Source organism: Pseudophryne corroboree, chromosome 7 (assembly GCF_028390025.1).
Source record: "Pseudophryne corroboree isolate aPseCor3 chromosome 7, aPseCor3.hap2, whole genome shotgun sequence".
Taxonomy (NCBI): Eukaryota; Metazoa; Chordata; class Amphibia; order Anura; family Myobatrachidae; genus Pseudophryne; species Pseudophryne corroboree.
The window spans coordinates 80,118,796-80,143,896 of record NC_086450.1 but is presented as its reverse complement, the minus strand read 5'-3'; the positions used below and the strand labels follow the sequence as shown (position 1 = coordinate 80,143,896).

The following is a 25,101-nucleotide window of genomic DNA, read 5'->3' as shown; positions in this document are numbered from 1 at the left end:
GTGTCCCCAGCATCCTCTACGGACTAAGAGAAAAGGATTTACCGGTAGGTATAAAAATCCTATTTTTTATAAAAAAAATTTGCTGACGCACTGTTACCAGCACCCTAGGGCTCCAATGGTAAAGGTATTTTGCAGTCTGCGTCATTGCAATATGTGCACATATATATTTATCCATATATATACTATCATAAGAATACTATATACTGGATATATTTATATACATTACTTTAATGCCATATTGCTTAAGAAAATCAGTTTCAGTCCTGTTATCCTGAGTTTGTTATTGAATTATGAGAAAAGTTTTTAATTGAAGGTTGTTTTTTTGTATGAGCTCATCGTGAAAAGACTTTTAAAATTGACTATGCTTTAGCAATACATAATAATCAGTAAATGTCCTTTCACTGTATATTGTTACATTTTCTATTTGATAATTTGTTGTATTAATTAAATATAAGTACAAGAACAATATTAAGTCTCGTAGTTTAATATTCATTGATTTCTACATTTAATTTTGTATAACTGATGTAGAACTTTTACATGTCCAAATAGAACAATTATCTTTTTTGTTAAATTAACAACCCCACATAAATTACAATTTATTGATTCTCTTATATAACCTCTATTAATAAGATAATTAACTGCTTCCTAATTGCAGTGAAACAAATTGTCTCTTAAATTAAAACAATTATCCAAAAATAATATATTTTTAATAAATAATAAAATTTTATTTACTTCAAAATACAGTATTAAAATTACAATTACACTTATACCCCCAAAATGTGCTTTCCTGAAGAGTCCTATTCGCGCAATAGAAATCTAAAAAAAAATTGTGAATAAAATTCTTCAGGAGATCCGAAAAATGGATATAGGCATATGGGCTTAATTCATGATTGTATGGAATTGCAAAGCCACAAAAGAAGCAGCTGTGCAATTCCGGATATTTAAAATTCGAGTACAGCAGGAGGCGTATGAAGGAGATAGACGCCTCCTGTTTGTATTTGCAAAGTTCCGAGTGTTGTATCGGAGGGCGCAGCCCCAGATTACCATCTTGATCATCAGTTGCAATTCACAATGGTTTTAGACAGCGTTCAGCCTGTGTAAGCTGAAGCTTACCCAGCGGTGCAAGTATGCGGGTACGGGTGGGTACGGCGTACCTTTAAGAATTTCGCCGTGGATACTCCGTACCCACACCGACGGGCCGCCGCTTGCTACCGCTGATGTGAGGGGAGGAGAGTGTAGCCTGTGCCTCTCCTGCCCCTCAATGTCTTCTTTCAAATCAGCGCCGCCCATGAGCCAATCAGAGCTTGCGGAGCTTTGATTGGCTCATGGATCGGCGCTGAATATTGAACTCACCCGCCGGAGACTGAGGGGAAGGAGAGGCGCAGGCTGCGCTCTCCTCCCCTCACACAAGTCAGCAGCAGCGGTGAGCAGGGGAAGGGGACAGGGGGGATTCTGCTACTTCAAGATTACCTGGCACTGTAGGGGGCAATGTATATCTGGCACTGTAGGGGGCAATGTATATCTGGCACTGTAGGGGGCAATGCATACCTGGCACTGTAGGGGGCGATGCATACCTGGCACTGTGGGGGGCAATGTATATCTGGCACTGTGGGGGGCAATGTATATCTGGCACTGTGGTGGGCAATATATATCTGGCACTGTTGTGAGCAATATATATCTGGCACTGTTGTGGGCAATGTATATCTAGCACTGTGTGGGCAATGTATATCTGGCACTGTGGGGCAATGTATATCTGACACAGCGGGGGCAATGTATATCTGACACAGCGGGGGCAATGTATATCTGGCACTGTGGGGGGCAATGTATATCTGGCACTGTGGGGGGCAATGTATATCTGGCACTGTGGGGGCAATGTATATCTGGCACTGTGGGGGGCAATGTATATCTGGCACTGTGGTGGGCAATGTATATCTGGCACTGTGGTGGGCAATGTACTGTTGTGGGCAATGTACTGTGGTGGCAATGTATATCTGGCACTGTTGTGGGCAATGTATATCTAGCACTGTGGGGGCAATGTATATCTGGCACTGTTGTGGGCAATGTATATCTAGCACTGTGGGGGCAATGTATATCTGGCACTGTGGGGGGCAATGTATATCTGGCACTGTGGGGCAATGTATATCTGACACAGCGGGGGCAATGTATATCTGGCACTGTGGGGAGCAATGTATATCTGGCAATGTTGTGGGCAATGTATATCTAGCACTGTGGGGGCAATGTATATCTGGCACTGTGGGGGGCAATGTATATCTGGCAATGTTGTGGGCAATGTATATCTAGCACTGTGGGGGCAATGTATATCTGGCACTGTGGGGGGCAATGTATATCTGGCCCTGTGGGGCAATGTATATCTGACACAGCGGGGGCAATGTATATCTGGCAATGTTGTGGGCAATGTATATCTGGCACTGTGGGGGGCAATGTATATCTGGCACTGTGGGGGCAATGTATATCTGGCACTGTGGGGGGCAATGTATATCTGGCACTGTGGGGGGCAATGTATATCTGGCACTGTAGGGGGCAATGTATATCTGGCACTGTAGGGGGCAATGTATATCTGGCACTGTAGGGGGCAATGTATACCTGGCACTGTAGGGGGCGATGCATACCTGGCACTGTGGGGGGCAATGTATATATGGCACTGTGGGGGGCAATGTATATCTGGCACTGTAGGGGGCAATGTATATCTGGCACTGTAGGGGGCAATGTATATCTGGCACTGTAGGGGGCAATGTATACCTGGCACTGTAGGGGGCGATGCATACCTGGCACTGTGGGGGGCAATGTATATCTGGCACTGTGGGGGGCAATGTATATCTGGCACTGTAGGGGGCAATGTATATCTAGCACTGTGGGGGCAATGTATATCTGGCACTGTGGGGGGCAATGTATATCTGGCACTGTGGGGGGCAATGTATATCTGGCACTGTGGGGCAATGTATATCTGACACAGCGGGGGCAATGTATATCTGGCAATGTTGTGGGCAATGTATATCTGGCACTGTGGGGGGCAATGTATATCTGGCACTGTGGGGGCAATGTATATCTGGCACTGTGGGGGGCAATGTATATCTGGCACTGTGGGGGGCAATGTATATCTGGCAATGTTGTGGGCAATGTATATCTGGCACTGTGGGGGGCAATGTATATCTGGCACTGTAGGGGGCAATGTATACCTGGCACTGTAGGGGGCGATGCATACCTGGCACTGTGGGGGGGCAATGTATATATGGCACTGTGGGGGGCAATGTATATCTGGCACTGTAGGGGGCAATGTATATCTGGCACTGTAGGGGGCAATGTATATCTGGCACTGTAGGGGGCAATGTATACCTGGCACTGTAGGGGGCGATGCATACCTGGCACTGTGGGGGGCAATGTATATCTGGCACTGTGGGGGGCAATGTATATCTGGCACTGTAGGGGGCAATGTATATCTGGCACTGTAGGGGGCAATGTATATCTGGCACTGTAGGGGGCAATGTATACCTGGCACTGTAGGGGGCGATGCATACCTGGCACTGTGGGGGGCAATGTATGTCTGGCACTGTTGTGAGCAATATATATCTGGCACTGTTGTGGGCAATGTATATCTGGCACTGTTGTGGGCAATGTACTGTGGTGGCAATGTATATCTGGCACTGTTGTGGGCAATGTATATCTAGCACTGTGGGGGCAATGTATATCTGGCACTGTGGGGGGCAATGTATATCTGGCACTGTGGGGCAATGTATATCTGACACAGCGGGGGCAATGTATATCTGGCACTGTGGGGGGCAATATATATCTGGCAATGTTGTGGGCAATGTATATCTGGCACTGTGGGGGGAATGTATATCTGGCACTGTGGGGGCAATGTATATCTGGCACTGTGGGGGGCAATGTATATTTGGCACTGTGGTGGGCAATGTATATCTGGCACTGTTGCGGGCAATGTATATCTGGCACTGTTGTGGGCAATGTACTGTGGTGGCAATGTATATCTGGCACTGTTGTGGGCAATGTATATCTAGCACTGTGGGGGCAATGTATATCTGGCACTGTGGGGGGCAATGTATATCTGGCACTGTGGGGCAATGTATATCTGACACAGCTGGGGCAATGTATATCTGGCACTGTGGGGGGCAATGTATATCTGGCAATGTTGTGGGCAATGTATATCTGGCACTGTGGGGGGCAATGTATATCTGGCACTGTGGGGGCAATGTATATCTGGCACTGTGGGGGGCAATGTATATCTGGCACTGTGGTGGGCAATGTATATCTGGCACTGTTGTGGGCAATGTATATCTGGCACTGTTGTGGGCAATGTATATCTGGCACTGTGGGGGGCAATGTATATCTGGCAATGTTGTGGGCAATGTATATCTGGCACTGTGGGGGGCAATATATATCTGGCACTGTGGGGGGCAATGTATATCTGGCACTGTGGAGGGCAATGTATATCTGGCACTGTGGGGGGCAATGTATATCTGGCACTGTGGGGGGCAATGTATATCTGGCACTGTGGGGGCAATGTGTATCTGGCACTGTGGGGCATTTGTGTATCTGGCACTGTGGGGCAACGTGTATCTGGCACTGTGGGGAAACATGTGTCTGGCACTGTGGGGCATTCGTGTATCTGGCACTGTGGGGCATTCGTGTATCTGGCACTGTGGGGCAACGTGTATCTGGCACTGTGGGGCAACGTGTATCTGGCACTGTGGGGGTCATATGTGTATCTGCCCCTCCCCCATATGTGTATCACGCCCACATTTTCATTGGCCACGCCCCATATGGCATTTAACCACACCCATTTTTTGGCACGCGCGCCTTCGGCGCGCGCACACAGTACCTGTAAGACATTTTTTCTACTTGCACCACTGAGCTTACCTGGCTGGGTGTTGGATCCGGACACATAAGTCCAGTAAGTCTGCATTCAATGATGCAGATCCTGGACCCGTCAAGCCTTCAAAACAAGGGCCACACTCCGCTGTTTTGAAGAACTGTGCTGGGTTCTACCCTCGTGAACAGGGGGCTGTGAGCGATAGTCTCATCCTCAACACATGCCCCCAAAACAGTAATGACACGCCTGCGGTTTTGCCGCTACTCCCTGTTACCTTAGTTTAATACTCATCATCAACATTATCCTCAATGTGGTTTTGCAACAGACAATACTTAGCGCCATTGACCCATTTGAAAACAAACGTGGTTACGCTTCGGTCCAACTCTGCATAGATTGCAGATCTGCCCACTCTAATTTTTGTCTACAAGAGGACACCATGTTACAGGACTGTTCCACCCCTTCAGTTGGATACAGAGTTGGGACCAAAATATGTATGACTATGTATTGCCTGTACCTGGTTCTGGAGCATGGCCCTCATTCCGAGTTGTTCGCTCGTTGCCGAGTTTCGCTATATTGCGATTAGTCGCTTACTGCGCATGCGCAAGGTTCGCAGAGCGCATGCGGGTAGTTATTTTACTCAAAAGTTAGGTATTTTACTCACGGCATAACGAGGATTTTTCATCGTTCTGGTGATCGGAGTGTGATTGACAGGAAGTGGGTGTTTCTGGGCGGAAACTGGCCGTTTTATGGGTGTGTGCGGAAAAACGCTGCCGTTTCTGGGAAAAGCGCGGGAGTGTCTGGAGAAACGGGGGAGTGTCTGGGCGAACGCTGGGTGTGTTTGTCACGTCAAACCAGGAACGAAACTGACTGAACTGATCGCAGTGGCAGAGTAAGTCCCGAGCTACTCAGAAACTGCAAAGAAATTTCTATTCGCAATTATGCGAATCTTTAGTTCGCAATTCTGCTATGCTAAGATACACTCCCAGAGGGCGGCGGCTTAGCGTGTGCAATGCTGCTAAAAGCAGCTAGCGAGCGAACAACTCGGAATCAGGGCCCATGTGTACTGCGAAAACACTAAGGAGACACTCCACAAATGAGCGACCACTATACGCTGCATCTGCCACCTGGGGGAATTTGAGGACTGCTGAATATAGAAGACTATAGAGCATTATAGGGCACATACAATACTTGTTCAGAATTTCTGGGAGACACCCGAATTTAGATGAGAGTCTCCTGGCTCCCGGAAAACTTGACAACACACCCACAAATTCTTAGGTGAAATGGGCGGGCTAAAGAGCATGATGAAGCTGCTACGGCTCCCAGTGACACAAAGCTGGGAAGTGTCAAAACATCACAGAGGGCGGGGCAGCGATGATGCAGTTCATGGCTCCTTGCTGCCATCCCATCCACTTGGGCCTTGCCATCCACTCACCCCCAAAAGAGGTTTTTTTTTTGCCAAAGTCATCATTTATTGCACACAGGCCGGTGCTAGTTATGTTGGCCATATGTCTATAATACCACTAATGAGCCAACCCAATAGCAGAATCACGTACAGGAGACACGGGCAGCTTTTACGATGTACATCCCTGTAGTCACATATGTTTTCAGCCAACAATGGAAAATGTTAATAGTGAATTGATAGACTGCAGTCTCATGAATATTAGTTCAATACACAGAAGGTCATCTTCACTATGTGTACGCAATAGGAACAATTTATAGAAATCTATTCCAATATTCTTCGCTTTAGCACATTAGTAAGTCAACACTGCAAAATAACCCATATCCCTCTGCAAATATGATTCCGAAATTACATATTTAACTATTACAGAACATTTACAATTTTCTTGTGCACAAATCCCCAGTTCCCGTCTCAGAAGTACGGAGACAGATCCGCTGTGAGTCTGCTGGGATCATTTTCGTAATTGGCTTCAGCGGGCTCCCATCTTTCATTCAAGATAAGTTGAAATGGCCTCAGAAAACTATTTCATGTGATATGGACTGAGGGCTTTATGTAAAAAGTAATAAAAGTGTTATATAGGGTCATCAGATGAACTGGAATTATTGCATTCTGTATAACGCTAATAAATAATTTATAATGACTGCAAACTTGGGAGTTGATTCATTCGCCGTGACACATTGTGGCAGCCAGCCAAAGTCTCCTTATGAGTCTGCTTCCGTTCCTCGGGAAAAAGAGATATGCTTTTTCTTTCCCAGACTCTTCATGATAGATAATATTTCCGTTAGAATATGATGCATAATTTAACGTTCTAATGTATCATAATTGACAGTTATAGCTGTTTTCAAAATGTACTGAAAAGTTTTTGAGTATGAAACGTGAATGAAGTTCTTGGGTGCTGTGCAACCCCTGCACACCAAGGGGTCGATTCAATTCAACTCGCTGTTAATAGCGCCGGGAAGGACGTCCTGGAGCTATTCAATTCAGCGCCAGTCCGACTACAGGATTTCTGCTTGCACCCCCTCCTGTGGTGCGAGCAGAAATCCGACAAAACTGGTTACAGTTCAATAGATCTACAGTAAGAAGGTCTGCAATCATTAGATCGACACCAAATGGTCGACAGTGAAAACGTTGACATGGACAAATGGTCGACATGGTCATTAGGACGGCCTATAAAATGTCAACACATGAAAAGGTTGACAGGTGCAAAAGTTCAATATGTGAAAAGATCGTCATAAAAATGGTCAACAAAGGAGAAAGTAAACACACTACTGTATTTTTGCATTTTTTTGTGTAATTTTTGCGATCTTAGCACGTGGACCCCCCAAATTAGTGTACCGCGGGCCTAATTCAGAGCTGATCATAAATTCAGCACATCTACGATCAGTTTCACAGACATGCGGGGAGACGCCCAGCACAGGACTAGTCTGCCCTGCATGTCTGGCTCTGCCCCCCCCCCCCCCCCCCCCCCACTAGTACAAAGCATCGCACAGCTGCTATGCTTTTGTACCTGACGAGCAGCTCCCTGTTAGTGGAGCTCCTGCGCATTGGCAGGCCGCTACTCACCGCATCCTGGGTCACAGCGGCCTGCCCCCTCCTATGGTCCGGACATGCCTCCGTTGACCGGACCGCACCTCGCCAACTGTGTTCTAACGCCGTTGGCACGCCCCCTCCTGCCTCACGACCGTGCAGAGGCGATCTGATCTCGCTGGGCTCCCGATGCAGTCTCAATTACCCCCTGTGGCCCCTCGCATGCTTCAGGCAAGATTACTATTCCCAGTCATAAGACACATGAATGGTAAAGTACGAAAAAGGAGAAAAAATTAAATAAAAAACTTTTTGACCATATGTGTGTCGACATTGGCCTGTCGACCATTTGAACCTGTCGACCTTTTGTACCTGTCATCCATAAGCACTGTTGACCTCTCATAGGTTGACCCAATGACCATATCGACCATTTGGTGTCGACCCATTGACTGTCTAACTAGACACTGTAGATCTATTGACCGCATACTGACAAAACTAGGGCAGCAATTGCTGTTTTGTGCCTTAGCGCAGTGCAGACAGCAGCGCAGACAGCACTCGCGGCGGGGCACTTGAGTCGGAGAATGCCCGTTCTTGCAACTAAACACCCGGGATAAGGCGTGAGTATCGGCATTCTCCGACATAACAGCACGTTGAATTGAATAGCTCCAGGACCTCCTTCCCAACGCTGTTCACATTGCGCTGAATTGAATCAAAATAACTGCGACAAATGTGCAATGGGAGATGCTTATGAAAACTAATTGCAAATATTTGTTGTAAACTGTAACAATGGGGGTCATTCCGAGTTGTTCGCTCGCAAGCTGCTTTTATCAGCTTTGCACACGCTAAGCCGCCGCCTACTGGGAGTGAATCTTTAGCATAGTAAAATTGCGAACGAAAGATTAGCAGAATTGCGAATAGACACTTCTTAGCAGTTTCTGAGTAGCTCCACACTTACTCGGCATCTGCGATCAGTTCAGTCAGTTTCGTTCATGGTTTGACGTCACAAACACACCCAGCGTTCGCCCAGACACTCCTCCGTTTCTCCAGCCACTCCCGCGTTTTTCCCAGAAACCGTAGCGTTTTTTCGCACACACCCATAAAACGGCCAGTTTCCGCCCAGAAACACCCACTTCCTGTCAATCACATTACGATCACCAGAACGAAGAAAAAACCTCGTAATGCCGTGAGTAAAATACCTAACTGCATAGCAAATTTACTTGGCGCAGTCGCACTGCGGACATTGCGCATGCGCATTAGCGACTAATCGCTCCGTTGCGAGAGAAAAATAACGAGCGAACAACTCGGAATGACCCCCAATATTCTGTATTTTGGAAAGACTTCTGTAGATGAGAATATAGAACTGTAAAAAACATGTTGAGCTACAGAATTCTTATGACCATACAACTATCACCAAGTGCCCCCGTCACACTTAGATAAATAATGTGAAAATGGAAAGGTCAACATGAATAATTTACGCAACGGTGTACAAAAAAAATATGTTTTTCATTCTGGCCAGTAAATATAGCTATTTTCTATTATTTGCCTGAGGATGTTTAAGACAGGGTGGCAGAGGGCATGCCTGCTAGCCTTTGTATCTGTACCCCAGGGATCAGTTCTGTAAACTCTCACACAAGAGCAAAGCAGAAAGGAGCAGGTAACTGTGCACCTGAGTAAAACCATATTGCACTGTAGCTTGGGCAGATGTAAAATACTGTATACAGATTTAGGGACTGATTCAAGTCGGATCGCAGTTGATCCAACAGCAAAAAAATGCAAAAAAGATGCATGTGCAGCACCCATCCTGCGGGGGGGAAGGGGCGCAGAAAATGCAATCGCCTCTGCCTGTCAATCAGGCAGAGGAGGTCACGGGGCAGGGGGAGGGGGGCGGCAACGCTCCATTTCCAGGGTGGAAGCAGAGCGCTGCGGGGGCGGTGGCGGGCAAACGCGGGATGGTGCAGTGCGAACGGGGTGTGGCAGGGGCGTGATCACGGCAGCTGTGTGACGTCTCATGCAGCCGCCGCGATCGGGAACATGCGGCGGGCCTTCTGCCGGCGCCAGGAGGCATCCTTAATTTCTGCTAACAAGCAGAAATTGAGATGCGTTCGCAATTTCTGCTTGTTGAAGGGGGGGGGGGAGGAGTGGTGGTCAGCATGTGCTGGGCGGCATGCTAACAAAAGCATTGCAAATTCGCTAATTAGCAGAATTTGCAATCCTTACTGAATTAGACGTGGAAGAGGCGTGTCCAAATTCAAATCTAAATTGTAATGTAAAATAAAGCTGTGCAGCATGTGTGGGCTACATGCAAAAGGGTGTAGTAGGGTATGCCGGCGGCTGGGTTCCCGGCGGCCAGCATAACGGCGCTGGAATCCCGACCGCCGGCATACCGACAGCTGGGCGTGCGCAAATAAGCTGGGCTTGCTGCGCTCGCCATGCTGCGGGCACGGTGGCGCGCTAAGCGCGCCACGCTATTTATTCTCCCTCCAGGCGGGTCGTAGACCCCCAAGAGGGAGAAAAAGTGTCGGTATGTCGGCTGTCGAGATTCCAGCGCCGGTATACTGTGCGCCGGGATCCCAACAGCTGGCATACTGAAGACCACCCATGCAAAAGAAGCAAAATATTAAATGTATTTGCAGCCCGTGCATTGCAACCTGGTTTGTCCAGGCGTACAGTCACTTGCTCTTTTTTAATTACTTACTCCCATCTTAGAATTGGGCCCATTGCACACGGCCGTTGTCACTTTGTATCATTGTACATCCTGCAATGCGGAAATATACAAATATAACTGATAATTTGCTTTATCATGAAGTCACGTTGCCGCAAAGAGTTTTATGTTGTGAAAAAAATCTCTGCACAAATATGCACCAGTGTGCACCATTAGCAATGCCTATATGTTTCCCTATGGGGGTCATTCCAAGTTGATCGCTCGCTAGCTAGTTTTAGCAGCCGTGCAAACGATATGCTATTTAGCAGAAGTGCGAACACTTGTGCAGCCGAGCTCTACAAAAACAGTTTGTGCAGTTTCAGAGTAGCTCTGAACCTACTCAGTGCTTGCGATCACTTCAGCCTATTCGTGTCCGGATTTGACGTCATACATCCGGCCAGCGAACTCCCAGCCACGCCTGCGTTTTTTCAGACACGCCTGCGTTTTTGCAAACACTCCCTGAAAACGGTCAGTTGACACCCAGAAACGCCCCCATCCTGTCAATCTTTTTGTGGCCGTCAGTGCGAATAAAAACTTCGCTAGAACCTGTGCACAACCACAACGGGCTTTGTACCCGTATGACGCGTGTGCGCATTGCGGCCCATACGCATGCGCAGAAATGCAGCATTTTCACCTGATCGCTGCGCTGCGAAAATCGGCAGCGAGCTATCAACTCGGAATGAACCCCTATGTACGCTACATTGTACCGCAATTAAATATCGCAGTAGCTCAGCTGCCATTTATTGCACTTTTGCCTTGAGTCACTGCATGGTTTCCACATGATCATTATAATTGATCAGGCTGGTCTTTTTCCAGTGAAAATTTTCCGCCTCAGCTCACCAGCACCTGTTACAGCAAAGACAATACTTGCTTACTCTCCTGGAACGGCCGGGAGGCTCCCGAATATCGGGTGGTGCTCCCGGACCCCCAGAAGAGTGGGCAAGTCTCCTGGCCGGACGCCAACCCCCTCACCCCCCCCCCCCCTGCACCCCATCGTAACTGCCTACACCCCCACCACCAGTGGTGCACAGGTGGGTGGTCCAATGACACGATTTGTGCTGAATCACGTCATCATTGCCCCGCCCTCTGCCTCACAATACTGGTAATCACGGCATGGTGTAGCAGGGGCGGGGCCACAATTACACAATCATGTGGCCACACCCCTGCTCCACCCCTATTCTACCTTACAGACCCATCACGCCCCTCCCCCCCCCCCCCCGCAATGCGACACCTATCTCCTCGCTGAGCCGACCTGTTCGCCCCCACCCCGGATGGGGCGGCCAGGCTGTCGGCAAGTATGCTCCACTGTTTCAAAAATTCCCCTCACAATCAAGGGTGTGGTTTATTACAGATGTAACCTCAGTGGCGCACCCAGGGGGGGTTTCCGAGCACCCAGAAACCCCCTCTACCAAAAAAAAAAATTTTTTTTATTTTTTTTTGCTGCATGAGTATTATTAATGGCTGTCTAGCGTCCGCTGTAGCCTGCTGTCTTCCTGGTGGCATATACACATGTATATACATACATACATATAAACACACACACACATATGATATATATGCATGTGTATATATACGTGCACTGTATGTATATATATATATATATATATATACATATATAGGGTAAGCAAACCCGGCACTCCCTCTCCGAAATTCAATGTGCTGCGGTGCCCTCCATGAGAGACAAAGCAAGTCCTCTATGTAGTAGATTGTAACAGGCGGCACTCAAGCAGACTCTTAGTAGTTGAAGAAAAACGGTTCGTTTATTATACCGACATGTTTCGGGGAATACCCCGTCCTCAGGGCCTAACCAGGCCCTGAGGACGGGGTATTCCCCGAATCATGTTGGTATAATAAACGAACCGTATTTCTTCAACTACTAAGAGTCTGCTTGAGTGCCGCCTGTTACAATCTACTATATATATATATATATATATATATATATGTATGTTTAATATACTATGTATATGCGTGTGTATATATATATATATATATGTATATGTGTATATACGGTATATATAAGTGTAGATATGTGTGTGTATATATATATATATATATATATATATATACACAGATACACTAGCTTTACGGACCCAGCATATACTGGGTCACCTCAGTCCCCACCCCCGTGATTGGCTCCACCCAGTTCTGGAAACCCCCCCCATGCAAATCCTGCGTTTGCCACTGAACCTCGTACATTATTGTTACAGTAGCCCTAAGTAGCCCCTCTCTGCGCGCCAGCACTGGGCGTCTTTCTTGTGCCTTTTGGTCTAGAATAGTATATCTGTGTGCAAATGAGTCTCTGAATCTGTATATGAAGTGTTACAATGCCGCGGCCTCTGCTTTTTCCATGTCATGTTCCATTGTGCTCCATATACAGTCTAAGTCACACAAAATACACAAGAGTCGCATACAAAATTAATAGGCCCAGTCTTACCGTGCATCCTTGTCACATTGTGCTGCGAATAAGTTGCATTTATGGCAAAAATAGATGCTGGGCGCTAGCAGAGCTGCACGGGACCTGGCGTCTCACTCATGCCAGGCGTCTCGCACTGCGTGGCGTATTGAGGCTAGATGTAAGAGGACTCATCTGTATGTTGCCATTCAAAATGCTGACATTAACTAGGTCAACGTAACAACATTGTTGTAAGGTTCATAGTGTTCATTCTGTCCACGTCGACATTTACCAGGTGTCATCTTTTATGATGATGACGTTTTAATCATATCTGTATTCTGTATCAAAGCTGTCGACTTAAGGGGTCATTCAGATATGATCGTAGACTCAGACATGCGGGGGGACGCCCAGCACAGGGCTAGTCCGCCCCGCATGTCTGGCCATAAACCCCCCCCCCCATACAGTTGCAAAAGCATCGCACGGCGGCGGTGCTTTGCTTTTTCACCCGCCGAGTAGCTCCCAGCCTGCGCAACCTAGCTGCGCTGGCAGGGGTCTACCCACCGCGTCCTGGGTTGCAGCAGCTGCGTGTGACATCACGCAGCTGCCGCTGCCTGCCCCCGCAATAGTCCGGATACGCCTGCATTGTCCAGTCCGCACACCACCAAGGCCATTAGCACGCCTCCTAACGCCCCGCAATTCCCTCTGCCGTGATCGCAGCCCTGAGATGCTTTCGCATGCGCTCTCCCCAAAGGGCTTCAGACTGCAATCGCTGCTGCTGCAGCGATCCAGTCTGAATGACCCCCTTAGTCATTACATACCACAGTCACATAGTGGGATTCTTAAAAATGTCACAATAGGGCCCAACTGTGCTTTTATATGTAGATGTCCATTTAAATCGTTAAGTACACCTGACTGCATTCAATGGGCCTGAATCACATGGATCTCTGTTCATGAATGCAAACAGTGAGTGTTTGCATTCAGTGCATGCACGGCAATGACACAAATGACAGCACCACAGCCCTGGTGGTAGAAGATCTACACTGTCTAGATAGACGGTCATTAGGTCAACCCCGAGGGCCGGATGTTATGACGCCGGAGATCGTCGGAGGTACAAGATGCCTGGTGATCTCAGTCTTTTTTTTTTTTAAAGGGGCATATACTTACAAAGCAAAACCATGCCTTGTAAGCAATTGCCCCTTTAAAAAAAACTTTCGAGATCGTCCGGTATCTCGCACCTCCGGCGATCTTGTGCGTCATTACATTCAGCCCCATATGGTCGACATGCATTAGGTCGACTGGGTCAAAAGGTTGACAGGCAAAAGGTAGACAGTGGGCAAGGTCGACGGGTACAAAAGGTCAATAGGGTCAAAAGGTCGACACACTTTTTGAAAGATTTTTGGGTGTCATCTTGTATGTTTACCATATCTAAGCACAATCAGTGGAAACGTGTACTCCAGCGGGCTCGCTAAACTTCGGGGAAAGTGGCTCACTCCTCCGCTGCACTCATCACAGGTTACTATTCCCAGTCGTAATCCACATGGATAGTAAATCAAGCAAAAGTTAGGAAAACTTTAAAAAAAGAAGTGCCGACTGCTGTCATGTCAACCTTCTGACAACATTGTAGGTGGTGGGCGAGTACCCTGTCAATGCAAGTAAAGGGTTGTTTTGCACACCTTCCTAGTGAAACACACATATAGCGGAACTGACAGTGACAGTGATAGTGTTCAGTATAATACTGTGGGGGAGATTTACTAAGCCTGAAAAGTGATAAATTTCACGGTGATAAAGTGCCCGTCAATCAGCTCCTAACTGCCACGTCACTGGCTGTGTTTGAAAAATGACAGGAGCCGATTGGCTGGTACTTTATCACCGTGATACTGTATTTATCACTTTTCAAGGCTTAGTACATGATTTGCTTTCTACAGAAAATTCAGACATTGCACTTTTAACCTTTCATAACTATGTTCCGCTTGTCTGTCCTCGACGAGCAAAATAAATGGCATCCTCAATGGGATTGTACACGGATGAGCGTAAAATGTCTGTCACAATGGAAACACAGATTCCTGAAGCTATTAAGAATAATCCTTATTAGATCTATGTTCATTTAGTACAGCTGACATGATAGAAATTGGCATAGCCACTGGTGCAGACCTATAAAGTAGCATTAGTATAAACAGCTGATAAACCAGCCCTAATGTCTAGTCTCTGCTTGCCAAATGCTAAACATACCTGCAATACTAAGTAAGGACTTAGATGTGTCTTTATTGTTCTGCTGCAGCAATTGTTTTATTTATTTTATTTTATTTTACTTTCAAATTGAAAAATATTCTTTTGGCTCCACGGTACAAAATTATATCCAATTTTTCTATTTCACAAGCTCTGCATTACAGAATCTAGATCCAATTTAAAAGTACATTTTCCAACATCCTGGGAAATGAAATGATACAGTCCTTTAATCTTCCGTTTATCCACCGAACTGATAGATACAAAATATCTTGCTTACGTTAATACTGTTTTCAAAGTAAATGCTGAATAATACAGTGAGTACACATTAAATGGATTATTATTTCTACTCGATTTTTTTCTATTTGGTGTCTCTCATTGGACAAAGAAAAGCAGGACATCCCAGCTAATATGAGACAATTTGCAACATTAGAGGATACACAGCAACCTCTTATGGGATTGAACAAAACTGACAGGCTTACAGTAGCTATGCCTCAAACCTCAATTTTATATACCATTATGCAGGGGCAGATTTAGCGGTCAGGCCACCCCTAGGCACATTATTGGCTGCCGCTCCATCATGTCACTGCCACCTTCATTTTGAGGTCAGTCAGGATACCTTGTTACTGCCAAAACAGCCTCAACCTCACCCCACAACCACAATTTGCTGCCCATTGCCCTACTCCCGTCAGTGGCAAAATAAAATAGTAAAAAAAAAAAGTTGTAATGACAAAAAAAAAGAATAGCCTGGCCTCATCACGCTAGTATGCTCCCCCCCCCCCCCCCCCCCCCCAGCAAGTGCCGCCGCTAGACACGTACCTCATGGGCCTAGTGGGAAATCCAACACTGCCCTCCTGCATCCATGGTTAAAGCATACCTCCCAACATTGCAGCATTGGGAGTTGGGATTTCTGCGCGGCGTAGCTGCACCCGCAAAGGGGATGTGGCCTCTGGGAAAGGGGGCATGGCTTCGTGGGGATGCCGAGATCACAAGCGTTTCCGTCATTGAGAGCTGCTGGTAAGCCCCTTGTCCCTCTAACTCCCTGCAGCGTGGGAGTGAGGGGAGAGAAGCAGACCTACTTCTTCTTAGTTTAAGGGCTCTGCTTCTCGGCTACTGGACACCATTAGCTCCAGAGGGTTCGATCACTTGGTGCGCCTAGCTGCTTGTTCCCGAAGCCACGCCGACACCCCCTCACAGAAGCCAGAAGAAAGAAGTCGGGTGAGTATGAGAAGATCAGAAGACTTCAGGACGGCAGAAGACTTTGCTGACCAGGTACAGCGCAGCGGGGACGCTGCGCTCCATGCTCCCACACACATCGCGGCGGGTAAGTCCTCTTTTCTTCCCTATGTTCCCACACAGCACAAAAAGGCACCACATCAGCAGATGCAGTCCTTTCGTCCTAATAAATACAGGCGTGGAAAGGGTTAGTCCTTCCTCGCTTCAAAGGGTAAAGGAAGGGGTAGGAAGTCGCCTGCCGTGTCAGGCGTCCAGGACCAAAAGTCCTCCCCTGCCTCTATCAAGTCCACCGCATGACGTTGGGGCTTCCCGGGGGGGAGTCCAGACCGGTGGGGGGCCGTCTCCGAGTCTTCAGTCAGGTCTGGGTTCGTTCAGGCCTCGATCCTTGGGTCCTAGAGATTGTATCTCAGGGATACAAGCTGGAGTTTCGGGAGGTGCCCCCTCACCGGTTTTTCGTTTTGCCCTTACCAGCGTCTCTTCCGGACAGGGAGCTGGTGTTGGCAGCGATACAAAAATTGTGTCAACAGAAGGTCATTGTTCCAGTTCCCCAGTCACAACGGGGGGAGGGGTTCTACTCGAGCCTATTTGTGGTGCCGAAACCGGACGGTTCGGTCAGACCGATTCTGAATCTAAAATCCCTCAATCCATACTTGAAAGTTTTCAAGTTCAAGATGGAATCTCTTCGAGCTGTGATTTCCAGCCTAGAGGGGGGGATTGTATGGCGTCAGTCGACATAAAGGATGCCTACTTAAACGTCCCGATATTTCCTTCGCATCAGGCCTTCCTCAGGTTTGTGATACAGGACTCTCATTACCAATTTCAAACGTTGCCCTTTGGCCTTTCCACGGCCCCGAGAGTGTTCACCAAGGTCATGGCAGAAATGATGGTTCTCCTTCGCAAGCAGGGGGTTTCAATTATCCCATACTTGGACGATCTCCTGATAAAGGCAAGGTCCAAGGAAAGGTTGCTAAGGAGTGTGGATTTGGTGCTGTCGGTGCTTCGACAGCACGGTTGGGTGCTAAATTTTCCAAAATCTCAGTTGATTCCGACCACCCGGCTGTCTTTTCTGGGCATGATTCTCGACACAGATTTACAGAGAGATTTTCTTCCACAAGAAAAGGCTCTAGAACTGCAGTTGTTGGTCAGGGAACTTCTGAAGCCGAAGACTGTGTCCATCCATCAATGTACGCGCGTTCTGGGGAAGATGGTGGCGACGTACGAAGCCATTCCGTTCGGCAGGTTTCATGCCCGGGTGTTTCAGTGGGACTTGCTGAGCAAATGGTCCGGGTCTCACATGCACATGCACTGGAAGATAAGTCTATCTCCCAGAGCCAGAATTTCCCTCCTGTGGTGGCTACAAGGGTCTCACCTTCTAGAGGGACGCCGGTTTGGTATCCTGGATTGGGTACTTCTGATGACAGATGCGAGTCTCCGGGGCTGGGGTGCAGTCACCCAAGACAGGAACTTCCAGGGGAGATGGTCGTTCCAGGAAGCGGGTCTCCAAATAAATATTCTCGAGTTAAAAGCCATTTACAACGGCCTGCTACAGGCAAGAAGCCTTCTTCAGGGTCGACCTGTCCTGGTACAGTCAGACAACATCACAGCGGTGGCACATATCAACCGTCAAGGCGGCACAAGGAGCAGAGCGGCAATGGCGGAGGCCACAAGAATCCTTCACTGGGCGGAACAACACCTGAGCGCCCTGTCAGCAGTCTTCCTTCCGGGAGTAGACAACTGGGAAGCAGACTTCCTCAGCAGACACGATCTCCATCCGGGATAGTGGGCTCTTCATCAAGAGGTGTTTGCAGAAGTGACAAAGCGTTGGGGGACTCCCTCTGATAGACATGATGGCATCTCATCTCAACAAGAAGCTTCCGAGGTATTGTTCCAGGTCAAGGGACCCCCAAGCCAGTGCGGTGGATGCCCTGGTGTCTCCGTGGGTGTTCAAGTTGGTGTATGTGTTCCCTCCGCTTCCTCTAATCCCAAAGGTACTGGGGCTCATTCGGCGAGCAAGGGTTCAGGCGATTCTCGTAGTTCCAGATTGGCCAAGAAGGGCCTGGTATCCGGATCTTCAGGAATTACTAGTGGAAGATCCTTGGCCGCTTCCTCTAAGAGAGGACCTGTTGTTGCACGGTACATGCGTGTTTCCAGACTTACCGCGGCTGCGTTTGACAGCATGGAAGTTGAGCGCCAGATCTTAGCTCGTAAAGGTATTCCAGGAGAGGTCATACCTACTCTCCTCAGGGCTAGGAAGGAGGTTACGGCGAAGCATTATCACCGTATTTGGAAGAAGAATGTTTCCTGGTGTGAGTTTAAGAAGGCTCCTGCGGAAGAATTTAATTTGGGGCGTTTTCTTCACTTTTTGCAGGCAGGTGTGGATGCAGGCCTGAGGTTGGGCTCCATCAAGGTGCAGATTTCGGCATTGTCTATTTTCTTTCAAAGAGAACTGGCTGCCCTCCCAGAGGTTCAGACGTTCGTGAAAGGAGTTTTGCATATCAATCCTCCGTTTGTGCCTCCTGTGGCCCCATGGGATCTGGACGTGGTCTTACAGTTTCTCATGTCTTCCTGGTTTGAGCCTTTGCGTAAGGTTGAGTTGAAGTTTCTCACCTGGAAGGTAGTCATGTTGTTGGCACTGGCTTCTGCCAGGCGGGTGTCTGAGTTGGCGGCCTTATCTCATAAAAGCCCGTACTTGGTCTTTCATTCGGATAGGGCAGAATTGAGGACTCGTCAACAATTTTTACCGAAGGTGGTCTCCTCGTTTCACATTAATCAACCTATTGTGGTACCGGTGGCCAGGGATGCTGGGACAGTTCCAAGGTCTCTGGATGTAGTGAGGGCGTTGAAGATCTACGTCGCCCGTACGGCGGTTGCCAGGAAAACTGAGGCACTGTTTGTCCTGTACGCTTCCAACAAGATTGGTCATCCTGCTTCAAAACAGACTATTGCACGCTGTATTTGTAGTACGATTCAGCAGGCTCATTCTTCGGCCGGATTACCGGTGCCGAAGTCGGTGAAAGCCCATTCTACCAGGAAGGTGGGCTCGTCTTGGGCGGCTGCCCGGGGCGTCTCGGCTTTACAGCTCTGCCGAGCGGCTACTTGATCGGGTTCAAACACTTTTGCCAAGTTCTATAAGTTTGATACCCTGGCTGATGAGGACCTTGCATTTGCTCAGTCGGTGCTGCAGAGTCGTCCACACTCTCCCGCCCGGTCTGGAGCTTTGGTATAAACCCCATGGTCCTTTTGGAGTCCCCAGCATCCTCTAGGACGTAAGAGAAAATAGGATTTTGGTACTTACTGGTAAATCCTTTTCTCCTAGTCCGTAGAGGATGCTGGGCGCCCATCCCAGTGCGGACTGTTTCTTGCAGTGTTCTCTTGTCGGTTCAGTTAGTTTATACACGGGTTGTGTATTTCTGGTTTCAGCTTGTTGCTGTTGTTTTTTCATACTGTTATCTGGTTTACTGTTACTCCGGTTGTACGGTATGGTTGTGGTGTGGGCTGGTATGTTTGTAGCCCTTAGTTTACACAAAAATCCTTTCCTCAAAATGTCTGTCTCTCCTGGGCACAGTTCCTATAACTGAGGTCTGGAGGAGGGGCATAGAGGGAGGAGCCAGTTCACACCCAGTCTTAAGTCTTTTCAGTGTGCCCAAGCTCCTGCGGATCCCGTCTATGCCCCATGGTCCTTTTGGAGTCCCCAGCATCCTCTACAGACTAGGAGAAAAGGATTTACCGGTAAGTACCAAAATCCTATTTTACCTAAACTCCATCTAAGGCTTCGTGGGGGTGAGGTATCAAACCTTGGAGAGAGATAAAGTACCAATCAGTTAGTTCCTGGGATTTTTTTTCAAACACAGCCACATGGCGATTAGGTGCTGATTGGATTGGTACTTTATCTCTCTCCACTGTATGGAGAAGGTGTACTAAGCGGCGGAAAGTGATAAAGTGGAGAGAGCTAAAGTACCAATCAGCTCTTAACTGTACTTTTTTCAAACACAGCCTGTAACATGGCAGTTAGGAGCTGATTGGTTGATACTTTATCTCTCTGCACTTTATCTCTCTCTCCAAGGTTTGATAAATCCCCCCCAAAAAAATTAAAAAAATAAATTTTCCACTTGTTCTCTTTTGATGGTTTAATACATATTCTCCAACGTTTGCTCAAGCTGCAAATTCATTTCTGATCTTTTTACTGGATGGCAAATAAAGTAATAGAGCTCTAGGAACACGTCACCATTTGCGATCATGGAGCTTCGGCGCACATGTGCCAGTATTGCCTGCTACGAGGGATCCGAAGATCTAGCAATAATAATTGTAAAAGTAATGCAATAATAGTGCAATAGCTAACATCATCAAGATGTTATTAGCTATCCGGGGTCAGGCTCTGAAAAGCTTGCTTTTAAGAGCGTGATAAATTGGAGAATACAGCAGACCACATTGGAGATGCCAACCTTTGGTGAATTGCAGAGATACTTAAATCATGCAATGTAAATAGGTCCCTATTGGCAGTATCAATATTTGTTAACGATAGTCTTAGGTAGTTTCTTATTAAATAAAATTTAGATTTTTATGCCAATATTTGACCATATATGGTTGGATACAGTATGTGCACTACAGTGATTTCTCTTATTGGGGCAGATTTATTAAGCCTGGAGAAGTGATAATGCAGTGATCAGGGGCGGAACTACTGGCGGGGCAGGCAGTGCAGTGCACTGGGGCCCCGCCACACTAAAGGGCCCACAGCCGCCGGCCGGCATTTAGAACAGATCGACATGCGGACGAACGTCCGCATGTCAATCTGCGGTCTCCTCTCCCTCCCTGCTGTGGTGCCTGCTCCCCCGGCCCCCCCCCCTCCTATGTGTTGGAGGGACACGAGCGCATCGCGCGTCTCTCCTGTGTCCCTCCTGGCTCTCCCACGGCCGATCTAAGGAAGCATGTGCCGTTCGTGAGCTCTGATTGGCTCACGAACGGCACTTCCTTCATTAGACCGGCCGGGGGGAGAGCCAGGAGGGACACAGGAGAGACGCGCGATGCGCTCGTGTCCCTCCAACACATAGAGGGGGGAGGGGGGGCCGGGGGAGCAGGCACTGCGGCATATACCTGGCACTGGGGGGACAGATCTGGCACTGGGGACATATACCTGGCACTGGGGACATATACCTGGCACTGGGGGGGCATATACCCGGCACTGGGGGGGGGGGCATATACCTGGCACTGGGGGCATGTACCTGGCACTGGGGGCATATACCTGGCACTGGGGGGGGCATATACCTGGCACTGGGGGGGAGGCATATACCCAGCACTGGAGGCATATACCTGGCACTGGGGGGGAAGCAGGCACTGGGGGGGAATATCTGGCACTGGGGGCATATACCCGGCATTAGGGGGGCATATACCCGGCACTGGGGGCATATACCCGGCACTGGGGGGGGAAGCAGGCACTGGGGGGGAATATCTGGCACTGGGGGCATATGCCTGGCACTGGGAGCATATAACTGGCACTGGGGGCATATACCTGGCACTAGGGGCATATACCTGGCACTGGGGGCATATACCTGGCACTGGGGGGGAATATCTGGCACTGTGGGAGAATATCTGGCACTGGGGGGGCATATACCCGGCACTGGGGGCATATACCCGGCACTGGGAACATATACCTGGCACTGGGGGGGAAGCAGGCACTGGGGGGGAATATCTGGCACTGGGGGCATATACCTGGCACTGGGGGCATATAACTGGCACTGGGGGGGCATGTACCTGGCACTGGGGGCATATACCTGGCACTGGGGGCATATACCTGGCACTGGGGGGGAATATCTGGCACTGTGGGAGAATATCTGGCACTGGGTGCATATACCTGGCACTGTGGGGGAATATCTGGCACTGGGAGCATATGTGGCACAGGGAGCACGGCCCTAGCAACAAGCACTACCCACTAGCAACGAGCATGACACCCAGTGCATGAAACCCCTGGCAACGAGCATGACATCCTTGCACCGTGCATGGAACCAAGTGCATGAAACCCCTGGCAACAAGCAGGTAATTTAAAAGTAATTAGAAGCCTTACTGTAGAACTTAATGTGTAATGGGCATTACGGTGTGTGGCATAATGTATCACGGACATTGCAGTGTGTGTCATAATGTTTCAGGCATTACGGTGTGTTGTATACTATATCACGGGCATTGTGGTATGTGGTATAATGTCTCAGGATCATTGTGGTGTGTGTCATACCGTGTCACAGACATTGTATGTGCTATAATGTATCAGGGGCATTGCAGTGTGTAGCATAATGTATAACGGGCAATGCGGCGCACGCATTTTTCTACCTTTGCTAGTGCCAATTACGGGGTGTATGGGGGGGCGCCGAAGGATTTTTTGGCTTGGGGGAGAAAAATTTCTGGTTACGCCACTGGTCACAATGACTCATTGTATGTCATGCCGCAGCCGCACACCAGCGCTCCCGTGACCCGCCCGTCATAAGGAACGATTCTGGCCACCCGCACACGAAGGAGGGAGGTGGGTCCGTCCCTCCCTCCCTCATATACAAACAGGTCACAGTCTCTCAGTGAAGGAGAGAGCCGCAGCAGCGCTTTGTTACTGGTGGAGGCGCTGCTGCTGCTGCTGCTCCTCTGCTTCACTATAGGCTGTCTCTGAGAACAGCCTATAGGGAAGCAGAGGGGCAGCAGCAGCAGCGCCTCCACCAGTAACACAGCGCTGCTGCGGCTCCCTCCTTCACCTCCCTCCTCCTTTTTCTCTACTGCCCGGGAAGCTGCACCGAGGAGCCTGAGCCAACAGAGAGGGTAAGTATAATTCTTCTTTCTTTCTTTCTTTCTTTTTTTATTTGTTGGGACTGCCTGCCGCAATGTGTAAAAAGGGGGGACTGCCTGCCGCAATGTGTAAAAAGGGGGGACTGCCTGCCGCTATGTATAAATGGGGAATCTGCATGCCGCAATGTAGAAATGGGGAATCTGCCTGCCGCAATGTAAAAATGGGGAATCTGCCTGCCGCAATGTGTAAAAATGGGGAATCTGCCTGCCGCTATGTATAAAAATGGGGAATCTGCCTGCCGCTATGTATAAAAATGGGGAATCTGCCTGCCGCTATGTATAAAAATGGGGAATCTGCCTGCCGCTATGTGTAAAAAGGTAGAATCTGCCTGCCGTAATGTGTAAAAAGGGCACGCTATCTGCCGTTATGTGTAAAAGTGTATGGTGTCTGCCGTAATGTGTAAAATGGGGACGCTGTCTGCCGTAATGTGTAAAATGGGGACGCTGTCTGCCGTAATGTGTAAAAAGTGCACGCTGTCTGCCGCTATGTGTAACGAGGGCACGCTGTCTGCCGCTATGTGTAACGAGGGCACGCTGTCTGCCAGTGTAAAAAGTGTATGCTGTCTGCCGCTATGTGTAACGAGGGCACGCTGTCTGCCGTTATGTGTAAAAAGTGCACGCTGTCTGTCGTAATGTGTAAGAAGGGGAATCTGTTCGCTGTAAGGTGTAAAAGGGTCTCTACCTGGTGTAGTGGTGCTACTGTGCGGCGTAATTTGAAGAATGGAGACTACTGTGCACCGTTTTATGAATTGGTATTATTTTGTGGACACACCCCTTCCCCACGAAGCCACGCCACTATGTATTTTTGCGCGCGCCTACGGCGCGCACTGCCCATGGGGTGGACTTGGATGGGATGGGGGGGGCCCAAAGCATTTTGTTGCACCTGGGCCCACCGCTTGCTTGTTCCGCCACTGGCAGTGATAAGTGCAAGGTGATAACACACCAGCCAATTAGCTCCAGTATTTAAAACAACAGTTAGGAGCTGATTGGCTGGTGCGCTATCACCTTCCACTTATCACAGCTTTATCACTTCTCCAGGTTAATACATCTGCCCCATTGTGATGGTGATGTATGTGTTTGTGGTTGCAATACTTCTTCACAATTGTGTCCATGCATACAGTACTTACATCAGAATTAAAACGTAGCTGGCAGACATTGCAAGAAATGACTTGTTTTTTCTTTGGTGGAATGGAAACGCCGAATGTATGGTTTATGACTGCTTTTTGCACAGGGTCCATCTAAAATGAAAACAAAAATCAATGAATAAAAAAGTACTCTTATGTCAAATACATCCTGGATGCATCATTTATAGATGTGACCAAATGACAGACAAATGGCATTACACATTACAATCACCATCGTGTTTATAGCACACTGAGCGTGGACAAGGCAAAAATCAGGTTGTGTGTCAGTGTGAATGGGTCAAGCCGGGTTTTATGCCCCAGTTCCACGACTCTGGTCTTTACCAGGTTTTTCCCAGGTCTGAGCCATGGCCCTCATTCCGAGTTGTTCGCTCTGTAATTTTCTTCGCATCGCAGCGATTTTCCGCTAATTGCGCATGCGCAATGTTCGCACTGCGACTGCGCCAAGTAAATTTGCTAAGAAGTTTGGTATTTTACTCACGGCATTACGAGGTTTTTTCTTCGTTCTGGTGATCGTAGTGTGATTGACAGGAAGTGGGTGTTTCTGGGCGGAAACTGGCCGTTTTATGGGAGTGTGTGAAAAAACGCTGCCGTTTCTGGGAAAAACGTGGGAGTGGCTGAAGAAACGGGGGAGTGTCTGGGCGAACGCTGGGTGTGTTTGTGACGTCAAATCAGGAACGACAAGCACTGAACTGATCGTACTGGAAGAGTAAGTCTCGAGCTACTCAGAAACTGCTTAGAAATTTCTATTTGCAATTT

The 25,101-nt window shown here is 48.3% G+C and overlaps 1 protein-coding gene across 4 annotated transcripts in view; it reads right to left on the bottom strand.

Moving 5' to 3' along the window:
- ZNF385B (zinc finger protein 385B) overlaps positions 1-25,101 on the bottom strand; it is an 893,240-nt gene that overhangs the window by 201,915 nt on the left and 666,224 nt on the right. For 3 of the 4 annotated variants that reach the window (XM_063933338.1, XM_063933340.1, XM_063933341.1), the window contains one exon: positions 24,328-24,438. The exons of the other annotated variant lie outside the window; for it this stretch is intronic. In XM_063933338.1, the coding sequence (XP_063789408.1) occupies positions 24,328-24,438 (111 nt within the window). The remainder of the gene's footprint in view (positions 1-24,327; positions 24,439-25,101) is intronic. 4 annotated transcript variants of the gene reach the window in all.